Source organism: Berghia stephanieae, chromosome 5 (assembly GCF_034508935.2).
Source record: "Berghia stephanieae isolate SIO BIC M18660-M18661 chromosome 5, UCSD_Bste_1.3, whole genome shotgun sequence".
NCBI lineage: Eukaryota > Metazoa > Mollusca > Gastropoda > Nudibranchia > Aeolidiidae > Berghia > Berghia stephanieae.
This window is the reverse complement of record NC_088364.1, coordinates 31,227,752-31,249,058: the sequence shown is the minus strand read 5'-3', so window position 1 is coordinate 31,249,058 and position 21,307 is coordinate 31,227,752. Positions and strand designations below refer to the sequence as shown.

Here is a 21,307-nt window from a genome sequence, read left to right as displayed (position 1 = left end):
GTTACGTGTTGCTGTGGTCAGGGTCACTTTGTAAAGCACTTTGAGCACATTTAGTGGATATTGCACTATATAAAAGCTCAGCTCACATTTTATTAATCAGTGAACTAATTTTTTTCATTCATTTATGCCAGTCAGCATATAACAAAACATATTTTTTAAAAAGTTAATTACATTAGTTCTAGAGGAGGAGGGAATTAACATCCAAAAAACAAAAAACAAAAACTTGATTTTCAAATAGCCCAATTTATGAAATTAGGTTCACAATGTGATATAAAAAATATTCAGATTCTCATTTTTTAAAATATTATGTGTGGTGTAGTGGCAATGGCAGCCATACTGAAAAATATAGAACTCCACCCATTTTAAACATTCTCACACCAGATGTTTATGGGAATGAATAGAACATAATCATGCCAAATTTCAAAGCTCCAAGTGCAGATATCAAATTAAGAAATTCAGGAGCAGGCACCAGTGTAAGATAAAGATCTGAACAAGTGTGTATGAAAAGTGCCAGACAAAGCAAGAAAGAAAAAAAGAAGAAGAAAAAACCATCCCAAAAAATCAGTCTACCTTGACCTCAGATCTTCTGATTACCGGTCAGACGTGCTTCCATTAATGTTTTGTCTGGTATCTTTCATACACACTTGTTCAGATCTTCTGATTACCGGTCAGACGTGCTTCCATTAATGTTTTGTCTGGTATCTTTCATACACACTTGTTCAGATCTTCTGATCACCGGTCAGACGTGCTTCCATTAATGTTTTGTATGGTATCTTTCATACACACTTGTTCAGATCTTCTGATTACCGGTCAGACGTGCTCCATTAATGTTTTGTCTGGTATCTTACATACACACTTATTCAGATCTTTATTACCGGTCAGACGTGCTTCCATTAATGTTTTGTCTGGTATCTTCATACACACTTGTTCAGATCTTCTGATTACCCCTCAGAGTGTTCCTTAATGTTTTGTCTGGTATCTTTCATACACACTTGTTCAGATCTTTATCTCCAAGTGCAGACCTGCCTATTACTACGAAAAAATTTTAGAAATACGAATTTTTAGCTCCATCTGCAGAACTGCATTCGCTTCTTTGATTCAATAATCCTGATTGAAAAGGAAAGTTTAGTTTCTTAGAACCAATATTCAGGACTTTGGAGCTGTTCTGGATGATGCAGAAGGCAAATTACTTATTTTAAAAGCTGTTTAAAGTGATTTTTTTTCTTTGATTTTTCCCCCTTGGAAACTATGAATTGTTAAAATTTCAAGTAGGCAGCTCTGCATGTGTATAATATAAATTTTAAAGCAATGACGTTGTACAGTCAGACCGGATGGTTGGAGGGAAGGGTTGTAGTTTATTATGTATTTTAGATCATTTTCAATTTCATTGTTCGGTACTTCAAAGACATCATTGAAAGACATTTTTGTCGTAATTATTTTCATATAAATACCCCCGCAACACAGTAAGACTTGGGCCACAATTAGTAAAATACTAACGAAAGAGTGAAAATGGAGAGGCTTCGTATGGGTACAAAACAGACAATGGACATTTCGGGTACAAACCCTTCATCAGCAAAAAAGTATACAAATAAACGTGGAAAACAAATAAAATATAATGAAAAATAACTTGTATTATCTGTACTCAATGGTGGTCGCAGTATGAATGAAATGTTAGCCTGGCGTGGGTAGCGGATAGGGTGCCCCAGGGGGGTGATCAAATTGATAAGAAAAGGTCAGCATCAGGGAACAGAACCTTCCAGAAAATAATGGAAGATAAAAGACATAGTAGTAGTAGTAGTAGTAGTAGTAGTAGTAGTAGTGTAGTAGTTAGTAGTAGTAGTAGAGTAGTAGTAGTAGTAGTATAGTAGTAGTTTGTAGTAGTAGTAGTAGTAGTAGTAGTAGTATAGTAGTAGTAGTAGTAGAGAGTGAGCGAGAGTAGAAGTAGAAAGGTGTGGAACAGTAGGGGGCGGTGGAGGGGGCGAGGTGAAAAAGTCACGGTGGTGGTGGAGGGGTTGTTGAGTGATGACTGTCGAATCTTCGCGAAGGAAATACAATCAGAAAGACGAATGGTCGGATGGCGATGTGATAGTGAAGTGGAATATACAGATAGATAGATAGATAGATAGATAGATAGATAGACAGATAAATAGATAGACAGACAGACATATAGTATAGACAGATAGATAGATAGGTAGATAGAAAAGAGGGGAGAAAAAATTAAATCAATAAAGAAAGAAATAAAGAAAGAAAGAAATAAGAATAAATAAATGAAAAATAAAATAATATAGATTTTTTTTTTTAATTTAAAAAGGGGGGGGGGAGAGTCGGACCGGTAGAGGGGGGAATTGAGAGAGAGGGAGAGAGAGAGAGAAGAGAGAAAGTGGGAGAGAGAGAGAGAGAGAAAGTGGGAGAGAGAGAGGGACAGCGAGAGAGAGAGAGAGAGAGAGAGAGAGAGAGAGAAAAGGGGAGGGGGGGGGTTGAGAGAGGGCGAGTAAACAGCCGGGTGATAGCTGGGTCTATATGTATATAAATGGATAGATAAGTGGATGAGTGGACACAATGAGAGATAGCTAGGAAGGTAGATGACTATGAATTAAGTAGATAATCAGTAGATAGACAGATAGATAGATAGATAGATAGATAGATGTAAGATAGATAGAGTAGTAGGAGTAGATAACAGTAGGTAGGTAGAGTTGTAGTATATAGTAGTAGTAGTAGTAGTAGTGTAGTAGTAGTAGTAGTAGTAGTAGTAGTTAGTAGTAGTAGTAGTAGTTGTAGTAGTAGTATGTAGTGAGTAGATAGTAGTAGTAGTATTTAGAGTAGTAGATGTAGTAGTATAGTTGTAGTAGTAGTGGTAGTAGTAGTAGTAGTAGTAGTAGTAGTAGTAGTAGTAGTAGTAGGTAAGTAGTAGTAGTGTAGTAGTAGTAGTAGTAGTAGTGATAGTAGTGATAGTAGTAGATGTAGTAGTAGTAGTAGTAGTAGTAGTAGTAGTAGTAGTAGTAGCAGCAGCAGCTACTACTAATATGTCTTTTATCTTCATTATTTTCTGGAAGGTCCTGTTCCCTGATGCTGACCTTTTCTTATCAATTTGATCACCCCCCTGGGGCACCCTATCCGCTACCCACGCCACGCTAACATTTCATTCATACTGCAACCACCATTGAGTACAGATGATACAAGTTATTTTTCATTATATTTTATTTGTTTTCCACGTTTATTTGTGTACTTTTGTGATGACGAAGGGTTTGTACCCGAAACGTCCATTGTCTGTTTTGTTCCCATACGAAGCCTCTCCCTTTTCACTCTTTCATTAGTATTCTACGATCACCGGCTTCAGGCAGCCCCTACTGTTTTCTACTGGGCCACAATTAGATGATTTTCATACAGATTTTTAGAGTGGAGTTGATTTGTTTTATTGTTAAATGTAAAGTTCACTCCGTTTAAGTGCACCTCTTTAGATGTGCTACACTTAATGAAACAAAAAATATTTTTTTGTGTTATTTTTCTTTATATGACTGCTCCGCTTAATTGCACACTTCCCTTAGCTGACATTATATATTCAAAGTCCTAAAAGGTGGCTAATGAAGATGAGTGAGCTGTACTAACTCTTTGAAGATGAATTAGGCAAAATGTATAAACGTTTATTTTTTACTCATTGATTATTATTTATATAATTGCAGGAATTGCTAGCAGTGAATGAGAAGACTGGTGATGTATATATAAAAAATAAGTTGGATAAAGAACAAGCACTAGAATTCAACTTCATCGTGCAGGTTGAAGATAAGAATTCACAGACAGGCAAACAAATTGATACAAGTGAGTATGCAAAGCGGTTTATTGGCCTGTACATGGGGAGAGGAGAGAGAGAGAGAGAGAGAGAGAGAGAGAGAGAGAGAGAGAGAGAGAGAGAGAGACAGACAGAGAGAGGGGGGGGGGGGGGGAGGGTACCCAAATTTGATTCTTCTTCATCTTTGTTCCATCTCAAGTATGTGCTGATCCCATTCTAGCAAAAATATCCACTGCTTTCCTTATCTCAAGTCGCCAAGTGATTGTTCTTTGCTGATAAAAACTTTACAAAGCAAGACGAAAAAGACCAATCAATTCATCATATTTTGAAATAGGACAGGACATAACCACCTCAAGAGCTACTTATAGGCATTTAAGTTTAAAAACCATGGATGTGCCAACGTGGTCATTAGGACCATGATCATATCCTGCAAAGGTTAAAAAATTGATTTATCCTATCTTTTAAAAAAAAACTTGAGCGCAAGGGGTTCCCATCAGACATGATGTCGGTTAAGCAATATAATAATTCTTCTGGACAGAGACAACGCTGCTAACGGCCAGGAACACCTGAATATGGTGAGAGAATGTGAATAAAGTGCCTTCCCAAGGACTCGACTATGCACTGCTCAGAGCAGGACTCGAACCCAGGACCTTCCAGTCCAAGGGCGAGTGTCATACCACTAGACCACATAGCCACATTTATGCTCAAGTCTTATTCAATTCTTGTTTATTTTTTAAAGATTATTATCATTATCATCATTTTCCTCTCTGTATCAAACTTCCTTTTCACATTCAACTCTCTTTTTCTACAGCTCGTGTGGCAATCACAGTAACAGGAGAGGCCAACACAGATTTGACATTTGACCCTGTAGAGACAATCTTTGTCAATGAGGGAAGTCCAAAGGGCTATGAGCTTACAACTGTCACAGCCAGAGATCCCACCACCCAGCAGGGCATCAGGAATTATCAACAAATTGAAAACATTTCTCCATTTTTTGAGATTGTCAAGACAACAGGTTAGTTTGTTTGGATTATTTTCGTGATAGGGTAGGGTATTCCAATGCAGACAGTTTTTCAATTCAGACACCCTTCCGTGTTCACCGTCTATTTTAACGCCTAAAGTTAATAAGTATTATGACATAGAGCTGAGTTCCGATTTAACACAGCCAAAAATAAATGCATGATATATTTAAGACTATTTCAGAGCTTTTCCATGTTATTTAATTAAATGTATCAGCTCTTAAAACCCTTATCTCACTTTGAAGATTGGGTACAAGCTTCTTCCATTGCTTTTTCACGAGGCATCTTAAAATCGAAGTAGCAATATAAAGAAACATTTGCAATATAAACTCATACAATTGAAAAGTATTTTTTTCTCATTTTGTTTTGAAATTTGTGTGGTCAAACATCATCTGGAACCAAAAATCTAAGTATATCTTATCCTCTTTTCTTGATTTATTAATTATAATAGATATTGAACACAGTTGTCACCAAATCACCACTTCCAATTCAGACACCCTGTTGTTCCAATTCAGACACCCAGTTGTCCCATTTCAGACACCCGGCTGTGCAAAATCAGACACTCGGCTAAAGTTTATATTCTTCCCATTTTTTATTCTTGTTTCTCCTTCAAATAAAATGAGAAATTCTCGGTGTGGCCAATAGAAACCATTGGGCTGAGAGAGCAATTTTGGATGTCCGAATTGGAACACCCCACCTTAATGATTATACTGACGATGGGAAATGATAATGATAGTAACATAATAAATGATGATGATATTGATGATGATGATGATGATGATGATGATAATAATAATAATAATAGTAATCCTAATTCATATTGCTTTAAATGGATGGTGAAAATTAATTTTAGCTACACGTTTGAAAGGATGTTGGTCGATTCCAAAGTGCATTCCATCATTTACAAGAGACTTAGCTACTCAGTCACTGATAAATGGATAGAAGGATGAGGAGAAAAATCTCAACTAATCGAAAGATCAAAACCAGTCCTTTTGTTGTGTGGGACAAGTGCTCAACTAATTGAGTAATCAGAACCCTTCAAATTCTGATAATTAATGCTCTTAATTGTTTTGATATTTTGGTTGAATTGTATTTGAAACACATTTTTTTTTTAAAGTGCTTTGAGGTTTCGACGAAAGGTGCTATATAAATATGCTTATTATTATTATTATTGTTAATGTAAAATCCCGTTAAATTTTTTCTCATTTTCCTTTTATAAGACACTAATGTAATTTTAAAGTGTCACAGCAAATTTAAATGTTTAAATCTTTTGTTTTTCCCCAGGTCAAATACGAATCAAGAAAGAGATCGATTATGAAGAAGATGCACACACGCACCGAATCGTTATTCAAGCACTTGCTAATGACAATATTCGAAGTGTCTCCACAACAGTCACCATCAAGATAAATGATGACAATGACAATGTTCCTCAGTTTGACAGGGTTTGTCTACATTATTTTTTGTTCTTTTTTTTTTTTATCATTTTCTGACATTTCGCCCTTTACATTTGAAGTACAAGTTTACTTTGACCTGATCTATAAAATTATTTTTTATATTAATAACCAAATTGAATTTGACAGAGAAATCGATAAAATCAAAATAAAAACCTAGGCACGTCCATTTTGTTCCCATCAGTTGCGATTATCTTTGATGCATGGAGTTGCGACTTAAAGCCAAGACAAGACAAGAGAAGATGTGATTTTTTTCTTTATCATTTTCACCTAGATAGCAGTGACAATATGTCTCTAGCTTCATTGAAGCCAAAGTAGTATTGTTGTTATTGCTGTTACAGCATTATCTGGATTCTAGCATACCAGTACGCTGGAGCTGGGTGACCGAATTTTATCTATAGAATGAATTGTCACTTCCCATGATTTAGAATTGCTTAGATTCTAGCACCCTTTTTGGTTTCTCCCAAGAGCATGCTAGAATCCAACGAGTAATTTTTTGCTGCTTTGGTGGAAATAGCCAGATCCGCAGGTCTTGGTAAATAAGTATAGAATTCGTGATTTAAAAGATATTCAATCTTCTCTGGGAAATATTTAACTGTTCGTGTCAAAATGGAGATCAAAAATGTAAATTTGAAGATAATAAGCATCTTTATTTTTATTTTTCAAATGATTCATTTATTGTCACATTTTTAAACCATTCACTGATAAGTTAGTTATAAATGCTGTGTCCTTAATTGAGTCATTGCATTATATACGAAATTAAGAATGGAAATGTCACCTTTTAATTAACTTGATTTATATTGAATTGGACTTTAGACTAAAATGTTATCCTTCTTTTTTGTGTAAAGTTGAGGCATTTCTACTGCAGAGTTTAAAAAGAAACTCAAGATATAATTAGCTTCAGTCGGTTTGTTAAAGAGATTTGATTAATGTCAATTTTTTTTCAGTCTGAATATGTTACACAAGTTGATGAAGATGCCCCATCACTGACAAGAGTTGCAAACATTTTTGCAACTGACAGAGACACTCCTAGTTTTGGACCAATCGAATACAGCATTGCAGGAGGTCTGGATTCTGATCACTTTGAATTGTACAAAGCTGTAAGTTAATTAATTGTTTGATGCTCATAGTTCCAAATGCTATGTTTTATTCTACTCGAGCATTTGGTGCTCAGTGATTTGCTTTAATTTGTTTTCAACATTAGCTGTGTTTGCAGATGATGTAGTGGTTAATCATTCACTCAGAGAATTGTATTTTAAAATATCTGCAGAGATACTGCAATTTTTTTCTTGTGACATTTCCTCATTGTACACGCTTTGAACAAATGCGTTCAACAGGATAATTTGAGCTTGCAGACTCGTCGGAAATATCCTATGGGGTTTTCCTTTATTTTGCTATCACCAATCCTTTTAAATTGGTATAAATGTGATAAATAAATGGATATTGCCCACTTATTTACCTTTTTTTTCCAAGTGCATTTTTTTTTCTCAGTTAAATAGATTATGCTATGTTTGGTAATTTCATTGACTTATTTCATTTGACTGACTTCTGTAAACATTGGCATCCTTGAACCGAAGTTACAATCTTATTAAAGTATTGTCGTGGTGGATGGTTTATACATTGAAGACGGTTTGATTTATCGGTTTTTTTCGACGAATAAGAAGGTAATAAAGAAGAAAACAATGTACTTATGGATGGATTTGAAGTGGACAGAATAATAACAAAAAGTGCAAAAAATGCTGCCCAGACAATTTGTGAAAAAGATCTTGCATCAGTGGGTTCTGACACAGACCAGTTTTAACTCCGCATCTTCAATGAGTTGTTTTTTTAAATTGAACCAATCCACCCATCCTTGATTGATCTCGACCTAGTGAATTTTTGAGATAATATTAGTGCCAAGCTTTCTTTTCTTACATCATGTATACATTTCTATTTTCCATTGTAAAGAGTCGTGGAGTAGATGTTCTCGTAGCCAGAGGAGTATCGCTAGATTACAACACTAGGGATTACTATGAACTTGACATTATTGCCACTGATAATCCTGGAAGGCAGTTCTCCAAAATCCAGCAATTTTCTAGTGTTAAGGTGAGTCATCGCTGAAAAGATTGATGTCAAAATTATCCTTAACAATTTCCTATTGTATGGTATATTATTAGAAATTCCTCAAGTTAATAATTTATTCTTTGTGTACTACTGACATTATTTGTATTACAGTGATCTCCGTTTTATAAGCACAGTTGTTGAGATCAGGCAGAGTGTGCTTTTTGCCAGACTATGCTCTCAAGCGGATTCTGACTTTTGGTGCTAATTAATTTCCCTTAAAATCCTATTAATAAACAAAAAATGAATAGAACAGTTTCAAAAAAGAAAGAAATGTTTAGAAGAAGGTTTAGGGCTCAAAACCCTTCCTCAACCAACAACAAAAACAAAATAAAAACATAAATACATTACTTAAAAACCAAATAAACAACAGAAATATTTGGCACATCCTTTTTGTATGTAATAAGATCTTGGAATGTAAACATGTCATCATCAACGGTGAATCACCCAAGTCTGCCCCATTTGAATTTGGTGTTCCTAAAGGCCCAGTCCTTGGTCCCGCTCTATTTCTTTTTTATTTTAACAACCTGGAAGTTGCTATTGAATCTAAAGTCCACCTTTTTGCAGATGACCTAATTGCATACTTGATAATAAAATCACAGGAAGATGGAGCTCATCTGCAATACGACCTCGAGAAACTGGCGGTTTGGGAACAGGGGCACTGCATGGAGTTTCATCCAGAGAAATGCTCTGTCATTTCCATATCCAGAAAGAACTGTCCTATTACATGCAATTGCAAGCTACACAACCACAATTTAGAGCACATAACATCAGCCAAATATTTAGGAATAACAATAAAATCAGACTTAAAATGGGACGAGCACATCAACAACATCACAACAAAAGCAAATAGGACCCTGGGTTTCCTCCGAAGAAATTTAAAGATTAAATCACAAGCCTAAAATCATTAGCTTACAAGTCATAAGTTCGCTACAAATTGCACTGTTTGGGACCCAAACACAAAATACCATGTTGAAAAGCTGGAGGCAGTACAGAGAAAAGCCACTCGTTTTGTTAGGGGAAATTATGAGAAAACATCAAGTATGAGCAACTGATAATTTATCAACTTGAATGGAAGTGACTCCAAACTAGGAGGAAATCAGCACACCTGACCGTGATGTATAAGATAAAGAACAAACTGGTGGCTATTTCAAATCCTGACCTCCAAACACCAACATGAACATCCAGGACTTCCCACATAGACAGTTTCTGTCCCCTGATATCCACCAAAGACCTCCGAAAATTCTCATTTTACCCCAGAACCATCACAGATTGGAACAATTTACCGTGGGAACTAATATCTGCACCCACCTTAGATTATTTACAGAGCTTCTAATTCTAGATCACTGCTGATTTTTTGCAATGATGTTATTGTTCATGTCAAAATCTTCATGAGTGAAGGTGGAGATTAAAGGAAATCCGATTCAGAAGTGTTCATTTGATTACTAAGCAGATGTGGAACAGGGCAGAATATTAAAATACTCATAAAATGTAGCGTACACAAAAAAAATTTGAATATGACAAGTAGAATAAAAATAGATGTCAAGTATATCAGTTGAAGTAAATCCACTAAAATTGATTTATAATTGAAAAAAAATATTTCAATGATCATAAATTGGTTGATCTAACTTTGTCTTGAATGCGGTATTGTATCATGGTAAAGGACCTCTCTATGGGATGCAATTTTGAGTTCATTTTATGTTTACTTTCAGTTGAAAATCACAGTCGTTGATAAAAACAATCACAAGCCTGAATTTAAAGATGCAGGCGTGTTGCGAAAAATTCCTGTGGCAGAGACAGCAGGTATTGGCAGGAGTGTTGCCACTGTTATTGCTCTTGATAATGATTTTGGTGTGAATGGAGAGGTGTCTTATGATCTTCGTGCCATTGCGGATGATCGCAACAGTCTAACAGGTAAGTTGTGTTGTTGGATTGTTTTGATTTTTTTTTGTCTTTTTTACTTTGTCCCGGGGGGGGGGGGGGGGGAGTTTTGTTTATTTGTGGGTTTTATTTTAATTTGTTGTTTTGTTGTCTTTTTTTTTCCTTATTTGTGTTGTCTACCATGCAAATATTATTTGGGATCTTTAAGAAAACTATTTATCTCTAAGGATGGCAGACTACAAGGCATATTACGTGGCAATGATAATGGCCATTTGTTTATTCTCCTTCGTTAGAGAGATGTTACATACGTAAATGAGTTCACTCTTGCTGTATTGTTAATCACCTTAAGATTGTGGCTTAAACATAAAAATTTTAAAAATTATAAAACTAGATATGTTTGGTACATAAAAATCCATTTATCATTTAAAAATACATGCTCGGAGGAGAGGAGAATGGAAAAAGAGATAAAACTTGCCAACAAGAATATGGATGAGCAATGTCAAGATCTGGACCTGACTGTTAGTGTTAGCAGCAGAGTGCATTATGGAGGAATAAAGAGGCAAGAATGGGGAATCAGCTCTGCTGTAGAGATGGCACTGGCACTAGCAGAAGAATTATTAAACTATCATTCATTTCCTTGTGACTTTGTTTTCTTGTCTTGCTCGGATTTTGTTGAGCTGTATATGGATTTCAATGGCAAAAATACTCATAGAATGAATGTATTTGATACAAGTGCACCATCTTGGATAGTGTATATTAGCTAAATGAAGAATGAATGACAAACGTTTAAATAGATTTATTGCTTAAAATATTTTTTAGGAATGTATGATAACATTTGTGCGGCTATATGGTCTTGTTGTACGACACGCTCGCCTTCAGACTAGAAGGTCCAGGGTTTGAGTCCCTTCCTGAGCAACCCATAGTTGAGTCCTTGTAAAAGGCTCCTAACTCACATTCTTTCACGGCACTCGGGTGTAATTTGAGTACCTGGCTGTTAACAGCTTTGTCACTATGGGAAAAAAAATGATAATATTATAGCCTAACAGGTGTCATGTCTTGTCTTACACGTTAACTGTTGCTGTTGGCTCGTGACCCCTTGTAAGGCTTTTAGCACCTTTATTGAATATTGCACTATATTAATGCTCAAGTTTAACATTTCATGCTTTCATAACTGCTGCTCTTTGAAGTTGTCAATATCATTTTCCTTTCAAAAAACTAAATAATGTAAATGTTTTTGTAATTAAATTGAAGCTTACAATCAATTTCACATTATTATTTATTTCAAAACTAAATCACGCCATCGTCAGCACAGTTGTCTAGCTTTGTGTTGTCAGCGAATGGATGGATGACAATGATTGCAAAGCACTTGTCCTGGAATTATGTCATTGGATAATGCACAAAAAATGTATGACCTCACTCATCTCAGATGAAATGGGTACCCGGTTTTAGGCAGTAATGATTGCATATTACTAAAAGGGATGCTTAATATGGAATTTCTACTGAATGAAATGGAAATTTCATTTTTACTGTGGCATGCTGGGTGAGTCAGATAGCACAGAGAGCACTCACTTCACAAGCAAAGGGACTGAGATTGATCCCCGATGAAATAGAGATATTTTTTTTTCCAACACCCCTATAAACCCAGCAGTGTTTGGATCTGTGGAAAGTACTTTGCAATATACTTGCATCTTATCCAGAGGGTGGTAATCAATTGCTATTATTTCATGTTATAGAAATCAGGATAAACTCGGGTTCTATGGAATTATTTGCTCTGAAGGACTGCTTTTTTTATGCTGGACGAATAAATGTAAAATCATTAGGTATATTGAGCATAGTGAATCAATGACTAAGTTCAGTAGAGATATTTATATCCATTCATTTTGTTCTTCTTCTTTTTCAATTCCAGCACTCCAGCTCTTTGACATTGTACCTGGAGCAGGTATCATCACTGTGGCTCAATCTCTAGTTGGTTATGGGGGTAAAGTGTACCGATTACAGGTGTTTGCCCAGGATGGTGGAGAACCTTTCCTGAGCAACACACTTGAAGTGGAAATTGAAGTCCTAAGCACAGAGAACAATGATGGCAACCCTATCTGGTTCCGTCCTGACAATAACCACATCTTCTTTGCCCCAGAGGTGAGAATAGAAGATAATATAAACGATTCATTAATTGAGGCACTGTTTGCATGTTTAACTGAAGTATTGTGTGAAGCATGTTGAGCGGCTATGTGGTCTTGTAGTATGACATTCGCTTTCGGATTGGAAGGTCCTGAGTTTGAGCCTCGCTCAGCGCATAGTTAGTCCTTGGAAAAGGCTTTTTACTCATATTCTCTCACCGTACTCCGGTGTAAAATGAGTACATGGCCGTTAACAGCGTTGTCTTTGTTGGAAAAAAATTAAAATATCGCTTAACACGCGTCATGTCTCATTCTAAATGTTACGTATTGCTGTTGGACAGGGACCCTTTGTAAAGCGCTTTGAGCACGTTTAATGGATATTGCGCTATATAAATGCTCTATTTATTTATATTGAATCTGCTGAGACCTCGTAAATTATCTATTGTAAGTTTTATTTTTACAACTTATTTGCATCTATACTTGTAATAGAACTTTAAAGCATTAGGCCCGTGGAGCCGGAGTTTATACCGGTTTCTATAGCGTGAAACGGACAATAGCAATTGCTTGCTATCTCTTGGATATGACGCTTGTCTATCACGAAGTTCTTTACACTAGATCTAACAGACCCAGGTACCCAATCACTGCTGGGTGGACAGAGGGGTAAGAAAAAAATCTCGACTGCACCTCTCAGTCCCTTTTATTTTGAAGCGAGTGCTCTACCAACTGAGCTATCAGGGAACCCCCATCTATATGTGTGCATATAATTATTATAAATTTTAATTGTGACTAATCGCCTCAGAACGGCATTATGCTGGGGTAAACTTGATACTTGGAACTGAATAATATTTTATCTATCATTTATATAACTTAGAGACTATAGGAATGCCTTTATTGAAGAGAAAGAACTTTGTCTTTTTAACTTCAATTTGTGTTTTGATTATTTTGACTTTGATCTCAGTTCTCTTCATCTTGTTCATTCTGACATAGTAATACCACTTTGACGCGATGCGGTCACAATTATTAATTTTATATCATCATCATTATTATCATACTCATCATCATCATCATCATTATCATCATCATCATCATCATCATCATCATCATCATTATCATCATTATCTTCATTATTATTATTATTATTATTATTATTATTATTATTATTATTATTATTATTATTATTATTATTATTATTATTATTATTATTATTATTATTATTATTATGGGTTTTTTAACCTCCCATAATGGACAACTTGCTCTCTGTCTTTGTCTTGGAATAAGATTATTTTTCAGACCTTAATCTTGCACCAGTGCCTGCTCCCTATTTTGTCACTGTCATATATTTACATAATTGTAAATCCAGGTGCCTTCACTAAATATCAAATTTGTCAAGGCTTTCTTGATTAAGATAATTTTCTGTTCAATTTCAGGAAAAGCCAGGCCATGTTGTCAAGGAGAATAATCAACCCTTCATTTTTAGCGCTGGTCCCCAGACAGGCAATGATGTTATCTACAGACTCTCCAATCTGTCATCCAATGTGAAAAGTTTTAAGGTTGATAATGTCACGGGCGTTCTTACCATTGTTGATAGCCTAGACAGAGAAGTCCAAGAATCTTACAATGTAAGTGTAACAACAAATTGATTGTTTAAGTTAAAATACTAACGAAAGAGTGAAAATGGAGAGGCTTCGTATCTGTATCGTTCCTATACGAAGCTCTCCATTTTCACTCTTTTGCTAGTATTTTCATGATCACAGGCTTCAGGCAGCACGTACCATTAACTTGTTTAAAGTTACAAACATTATACTTTTCTTGAAACGCTATCTTTTTAGCCTTGGCAAAATTTCTTCTTTTTCTCCTTCCCCTAAACTTCAGTCACCTCTCCTCTTCTTGATCACCCTCATCCTCCTCATTCTTCATCCGACTTTTTAGAGGATTATCACTAAATTCATATTTCGAAACATTTATATTTAATGCGATCAATATGGTCAGACATTAAACAGTTTGCATATGAGCTTTTCTAGAGTTCAAAGTGTACCAGAGTGTATTATTTTTCATCCATTTTTTCTAATTTATTATTTTTAAGAATCTATTCCTCAAAATTTATTTCTCTCGTTTTGTGTTTAAAAAATCTATTTTAATCTTGCTCTGAAAAATAGCTTTTCCTGCATTCAATCATGAAGTTTATAAGTTTCTCTGTAATGTTGTAGAGATACTTTTATCCAAAATATTAAAGAAGAGCCTAATAGTTCTAACTGAAGTTCTATACGTTAAATCGATATAATATGTCGTCCACCAGTAGAGCAATTGCTATGGCAGTTCACCATTTCTGATCCCAGGTTGAGTCAACAGTGATCGAGGTCTGTTATACCTCATAGAAAATACTTTACAAAAGACTAGAGTTCTATTTAGAAGGAAGCAATCACTTATTTATCTCTTCTACACGAACCAAAATGGCACACAGACTTTAATAGTTCTAAAGGATTGTTGGTTTACCATGCATGAGAAATTAATATGTTACAGCACTCACAGCCTTTTGATAGACCTTGTATATGACTTGATACATATTAAATACTTAAACATGAATATTTAAAATCTTTATTCTATTAGCTTCTGGTGTATGCCGAGGATATATCAGATCCCCTGAAGATCCGCACTGGTAGACAGATTATCATTCGTCTCACAGACGAAGATGACAACTCACCTGTATTCACCAATCCCAAAAACTATCCAATATGTGGTGAACCAGTAAGTAAAAATTATATATGAAACGCACAATCTTATCCCACGTTCAGAGTTAACTTATAAGGATTTAAATCAGAGTGAATTTATTTCTAATCAATCTTGAAAGGGACAATATAGCACCGTGGTACAATCTTCATACCCAGAGGGTACCGAGTCAGACAGCATGCCACACTGTGTTGCCTTGCAAAAGCCACCTCGCCCTACTCAGTGGGGACTTTCCACCCATCCCACATGTACAGGGGTTGAGCGTTGAATTCTGACTAGACTGTCGGGTGGGTTTGCGACTATACATGGATGCAGCAACGAGTTCACTGCCAAGATTGAGCAGAGGATGCTGCTTTAGCTTACTCTGCAGTGCTGCAGTACGGCTGGTGTAACGGTCATTCCAGTCTTCCCTTGGTTTAGACCGTAAATATATAATTTCACCTTCAGACTGAATAAAAAGGATTTAGTTTTTATCTTTTTATTGTTTTGTTTTTTTTAATGGAAGCCCTAGTCACATCACTGTTTCTTCTCTCTTGCTGTCTACATAAAAGTCATATTAGACTAAAATGAAAACCCAATTGTTACAAAGTTTTAGAATGAGCAATAAGAAACCTTCTCAAGTTCAAACCCTTATTGTTGAAAAAGAATTAGAAAATTTATAGAATAAACAAAAGATACACTAGGATATTAGACATAGATGAAGGAATATACATATAACTATGACCATATTGGCTTGCACATATGTGTCATTATAGAACGTAGTTCAGTGTTTTAGTATTAAAATTTTCTGAAGCTATCATCAGCAGAACTTCCCTTTTTAGTTCAAGGCTTTAGTCGTTTTTTAAAATTGTTTCTTACATATATAGTGTAATCAATGCTTTCTTTCCCCTTTGTCCATCCTATATCACCGACAGATTGACCGGCCTTTGGAAATTAATTTTGATGAAGAGGTTAAAAAAGATCAAGTGATATACCAGGTATCAGCTTGTGACCCTGATGCCAGCCAGAATATTGAGTACTACCCGTACGATACCAACCCCGAATGTAAGTAATCTAATACAGACTTATATTGTATAAATGCTACTTCATATATTATGTTAGTATTATTATTTGGGGTGATAGCCCACACTATTATGTCTACATAATCGCTCTATGCATCTCTATCCTATGCTTTTCTGTAAAGGTATGTTGCTAACTACCCGGTCTTCTAAATAAAATGTTACTGCATTCTGTCAATTCCAATCATATCTCATAGTGTTTCAAGCTTGACAACAACACAGAACAAATGTCCACAGATGTGCTTTTAAGATTTTGAATCCAGATTTTTCTTTTACCGAAGTTTTTTTTTTTTTTTTAATTGAATCGTCCCCTTCTTTGTCATCACTTTTTCAATTTGATGTCTTGAGCACAACTCATGGTGTCTGTTTCTATATCTATTCAAGAAGTTTGATTTCCTTAGTTATTCTAGTAGAGTGATTTTATTATTTATTTATTTATTATTATTTGTGGACAAATGTTGTTTCCCATTATCATGAGTTTAGTCGTTTAACATCGTTCGTAATCATACCCTGTATTCTTTCCATTATATATATATTTTTTTTTAATTTAATCTTTAACAATCATATGAAATAAATCAAATGATGAAATGTCCTACTTTTAGTAGGCTAGCATGTGTACCATACACTTGGAATGGGCAGCAGAGAATAAACAATGACATTTATGATTTTCTGGCATCTAGATCAACCCCCATATAAAACTCTTTTGTGGTGTAAGGTCACATTTCAAAATAAGTTTCAAGCTTGTTGAATTTGCTGGAAATGGAGTTCAGGCTTTTTTTTTGGCCTAACCGACATGTATCCATGCAGGTGATAATTCAACACCATAATCATGTACATTAATCTACCTTGTCTAATGCTCTACACAGGCAAAGAAAACAATGCCAAGTCAGGCCTGAGGGTTGAGAAAGACGGAAAGGTTATCACAAAGAAACACATTGACTATGAGGAAGATCAAACATACATTATGTGCATCTATGCAACGGATCCAACAGCTTTGAAGAGGCGGAAGCGTGCCATTGACACCTCTCAGCTGCCAGATAATGTTGCTTACATCATTTTCCACATCAAAGATCTGAATGACAATGGACCCGTTTTCCCCGATGCTGAGCGTTCAGCAGGTTGGTCTTAATTACTCTGTTAATTCTGCCTTTGTTTTGAATAAAAAGAAGCAATTAATTTTTTTTTTCTTCTATTTTTGATTGCCTCATAATTGACTCCTTTTATCTATGACTGTATAACAATGAGAAGGACCCACTATACGAGACTAATATTTTATGCTCAACATCATCAAGTTGTTCTTTTTAAATTTTGTTCTTTTTTTTTTTTTTTTGGTTTGTTTGTTTGTTTCTTTGTTTGTATATGTTTATAGGTTTGTTTTTTTGTTGGTTTTTTTTTTTTTTTTGGGGGGGGGGGGGGAAGAGAGAGGGTGGTTGGTTTTCTTGGCTTTTTACTGTTCGTTGTTTTGTTTTTTTTTTGTTTTTTTTTCTTTTTCTTTTGTTTTTTTTTAATTGAATTGTTTTGGTTTTTGTTTGTTTTGTTTTTTTTGTTTTTTTTTTGTTACGTTCTTTTTTCCTTCTTCTTCTTCTTAATTGATACACATACCATTTTCCAGTTTTCTATTATGGTTAGCTTATACAATAGCTGAGATAAAAGTTTTTAAAATAGAAAAAATGTCCAATTTTTTCATTTCTTTAACAAATTTTTATTATCTTCTTCAGTCATGGAGACTGATGCCAGAGACTTGCCCATTATTGTGCTCGATGCCGTAGACAAGGATGGCAAAGGGTTCAACATCCCAGTGTACTCCATCATTGATACCAAATTTTATGCCTCCGGTTCAAATACACCCTCATACCCTGGAAAAGCTTTTGTGATGAAGAATAACGAGCTTCATCCAGATCCTCCGAGAGGTCACACTTACCAGGATTTTGCTAAGGGTAGATTTGTGCTCACCATTCAGGCAGAAGATCCCGTGAATGCACGATATACCGACACCCAGATTGTGACAGTGAGTGGCATACATATTTCGGGGAAAGGGGGGGGGTGGAGTTTTGATTTCATTTTTTTGTGGCTATGTGGTCTAGTGGTATGACACTCGCTTTTGGATCAGAAGGTCCTGGGTTCGAGCCTCACTCAGCGCATAGTTGAGGCCTTGGAGAAGACTCTTTACTCACATTCTCTCACCATACTCAGGTGTAAAATGAGTACCTGGCTGTTAACAGCGTTGTCTTTGTCCTTAAAAATTGTAATATCGCCTAACAGGCGTCATGTACCGTCCTTCATGTTAAATGTTGCTGTTGGCCAGGGACCCCTTGTAAAGTGCTTTGAGCACGTTTAGTGGATATAGCGCTATATAAAAGCTCAATTTAAAAAAAAATTTTTGCTTATTTGTGATCTTTGTCTTTCTTGATGAGGGCTTTTTAAAAAGTGGAGTTGATCTCGACCTCCACAGTAACAACTGGGTGCTCGCCTTTTAATAGTCTTTCACATATTATTACTTTCTATCATATTTGATAATGCCAGCTACCCAATCACAGATGGATCAGAAATATAGTCAGCTCCAGACAAGATTAAAAAATTATTAACATATCAAAAAATGCATTCATCATTCATTCTTCTTTATAGGAGCAAATTCGTTTTCCACAAATTTCAGTTTAAAACAACAATCAAAACTTGAGCTTTTATAAAACGCCATATCCACTAATTATGCTCAAATCGCTTTACAAGGGGTCCAAACCTAATAGCAACACTTCAGATGTAGGACAAGACATGACGGCTGTAAGGCAATTACATTTTTTTTCAACAGAGACAAATACCGACTCATTACTCTTTTTACACCTGAGTATGGTGAGAAAATGTGGGGAAGCTATTTCCATGGACTCAGTTTTGCATTACCAGAGCAGGACTCAAACCAGGACCTACAGGTCCAAATGCAAATGACCACAAAGCTGACCAAAGCGATAGATTACAAATTTTGAAAGTGCCTGTTACTAATTTGATACAATACGTGAACATTTATACAATGCAATATATACTGAGAGGGTCAAGAATAGCCCAACGCCAAGCCAGCGTGTCGTAAAAGGCGACTAATGGTGTGTGATTCCCTCATCTTTGAGTCACCTGGTCCTCCAGGTTGGGGGTTGGCAAAGGGTTAACACCCCTTTCCGTAAAACTCAAACCATTACAGAAACGCAGACGGACAAACGAAATCCTTTTTTTTAGCTTGGACGAACGATAAAAAAGTTAGCTCAGGATAGAGAAGGATGGAAACTGTTTGTCTGTGGCCTATACCCTGATCCAGGGTGAAAAGGCAAATGATGATGATGATGAATATATAAAAAATGTGCTAAAATAAATGAGCAAAGAGTCCCAAGACAACAACAACTCTTAATATATAGGATTACGCATGTAAAATGGGGGTCCCAATAGCTCAGTTGGTAGAGCACTCACTATGCAAACAATGGGACTGGTATCAATCCCGAGTGCAATCAAGATTTTTCTCTGACCCCTTGTCAATCCAGCAGAAATTTTCTGGGTATATTATTGGATATGGTGGAAAGGGTCTATTAGATCTTGTGGAAGGTTCTTTGTGATAGACTAGCTTCTTATCCAAAGGATAACAGGCAAAGCAGTTGTCAGTTTAATGCAGTTAAAAAGTAGTCCTTCAGAACCATTTGTCCCATGGAGCCGGAGTTTATCTCTGTTTCTATAGCGTGAAACAGACAATAGCAGTTGCTTGCTACCCTTTGGATAGAACGCCAATCTATTGCAAATCACTTTCTGTCAGATCTAAGAGGCCCAGCAACCCACTCACTGCTTGGTTGACAGGGGGATCAGAAAAAAAATATTGACTGCACCGGGATAAATCTTGGTCCATTTGCGAGTGAAGCAAGTGCTCTACCAACTGAGCTATTGGGACCCACTATGCAATAAAAACTGGGATGAAATTCCAACTCTACTGATCATATGCCTCTAAGGACTACTATGATGCCTGTAAAGTGTTGTTCTAATCTTTTAATATCGTCTTGACAGGTGTACGTCCATATTAAAGGCCAGGTCATGAAGGTCATTCTCAGTATGACTCCTGACAAGGGTATCGCTTATGGAGAATCCATTGTCAGGTAGAGTCTCTCTGTCTCTATTTCTCTCTCTCTTTTATCTCTATCTCTATCTCTCTATCTCACTTTCTTTCTCTCTCTCACATACTCTATCTCTCTCTCTCTCTCTCTCTCTCTCTCTCTCTCTATCTATCTATCTATCTATCTATCTATCTATCTATTTATCGATCTATCTATCTATCTATTTATCGATCTATCTATCTATCCCTCCTTTACAAAAAAAACATTTGAAGCTGGGAAGTAAATCTTCATTCAATTATGATTTTTTAAAGGATTAAAACAATAGAAATAATTTGTGACCCTCCGCCTCGAACCGGTATTAAGTCGGGATTTGGAAAACGAAGAAAACCGGTTTTAAAGTGGAAATGGTCAAAATTATCAAATTTCAGTTTTTGGTTGTTTCAGAAACTACAATAATTTTTCTACATGAAAACATAATAATTCAACATAAACATTGACGATAAGTTATATAAATTTCAAGTTTAAAAATGCAACTATCAGTGACACATTCAAAACGAGAGTTGACTTTCTCTCAGGGAGCCACCCTTTCCAAAGCTTAGTAATACCGAGTCTTTTTCTCCACCAATAAGATGTAAGATATCACAGCAAAGGGCGTGTCTTTATCTATCTCAGAGAAAGCATGACTATTTCCACAATTTCATGGTTCAACCAATAATGAACTTTAAAAACTGTAAACAAGTCTAGGTTTTTCCCTGACAACCTTACAAATGAATGATTCTGATTGGTCAACGCTCATCACATGCGCTGTGGCTGTAGGCCATAATGCTCGGGCGATGCTTCATGACGTCAGCATGCGTGTGTTACATACGTGTGTGTTTGTGCATTTTGATACACACCACGTGCTTTTATATCTGCGTCTAGCTGTATTCGGTAATGATTGAGGTGGGGGTCCTCCTTTGTTCCTCTTTAATTATTCATGAAATTATAGGATATGCTAAGACTTAATAGGACAACAGTTGCCTAATCTTACACTTACAGAGATTTGCAATAGATTGTTGTAGGATAAACATTTAATTTTAAGTACAAAA

General features: G+C 35.8%; 1 protein-coding gene across 1 annotated transcript in view; it reads left to right on the top strand.

Annotated features, from left to right (window-relative positions):
- Window positions 1-21,307, top strand: part of LOC144972755 (cadherin-87A-like) — a 79,639-nt gene that overhangs the window by 47,635 nt on the left and 10,697 nt on the right. The window contains exons 25-37 of the mRNA XM_078914355.1: window positions 3,681-3,816; window positions 4,599-4,802; window positions 6,091-6,248; window positions 7,205-7,357; window positions 8,205-8,342; window positions 10,070-10,271; window positions 12,145-12,374; window positions 13,783-13,974; window positions 14,963-15,100; window positions 15,997-16,126; window positions 17,007-17,258; window positions 17,859-18,148; window positions 20,173-20,261. Coding sequence (XP_078770481.1) covers window positions 3,681-3,816; window positions 4,599-4,802; window positions 6,091-6,248; window positions 7,205-7,357; window positions 8,205-8,342; window positions 10,070-10,271; window positions 12,145-12,374; window positions 13,783-13,974; window positions 14,963-15,100; window positions 15,997-16,126; window positions 17,007-17,258; window positions 17,859-18,148; window positions 20,173-20,261 — 2,312 coding nt within the window. The remainder of the gene's footprint in view (window positions 1-3,680; window positions 3,817-4,598; window positions 4,803-6,090; window positions 6,249-7,204; window positions 7,358-8,204; window positions 8,343-10,069; window positions 10,272-12,144; window positions 12,375-13,782; window positions 13,975-14,962; window positions 15,101-15,996; window positions 16,127-17,006; window positions 17,259-17,858; window positions 18,149-20,172; window positions 20,262-21,307) is intronic.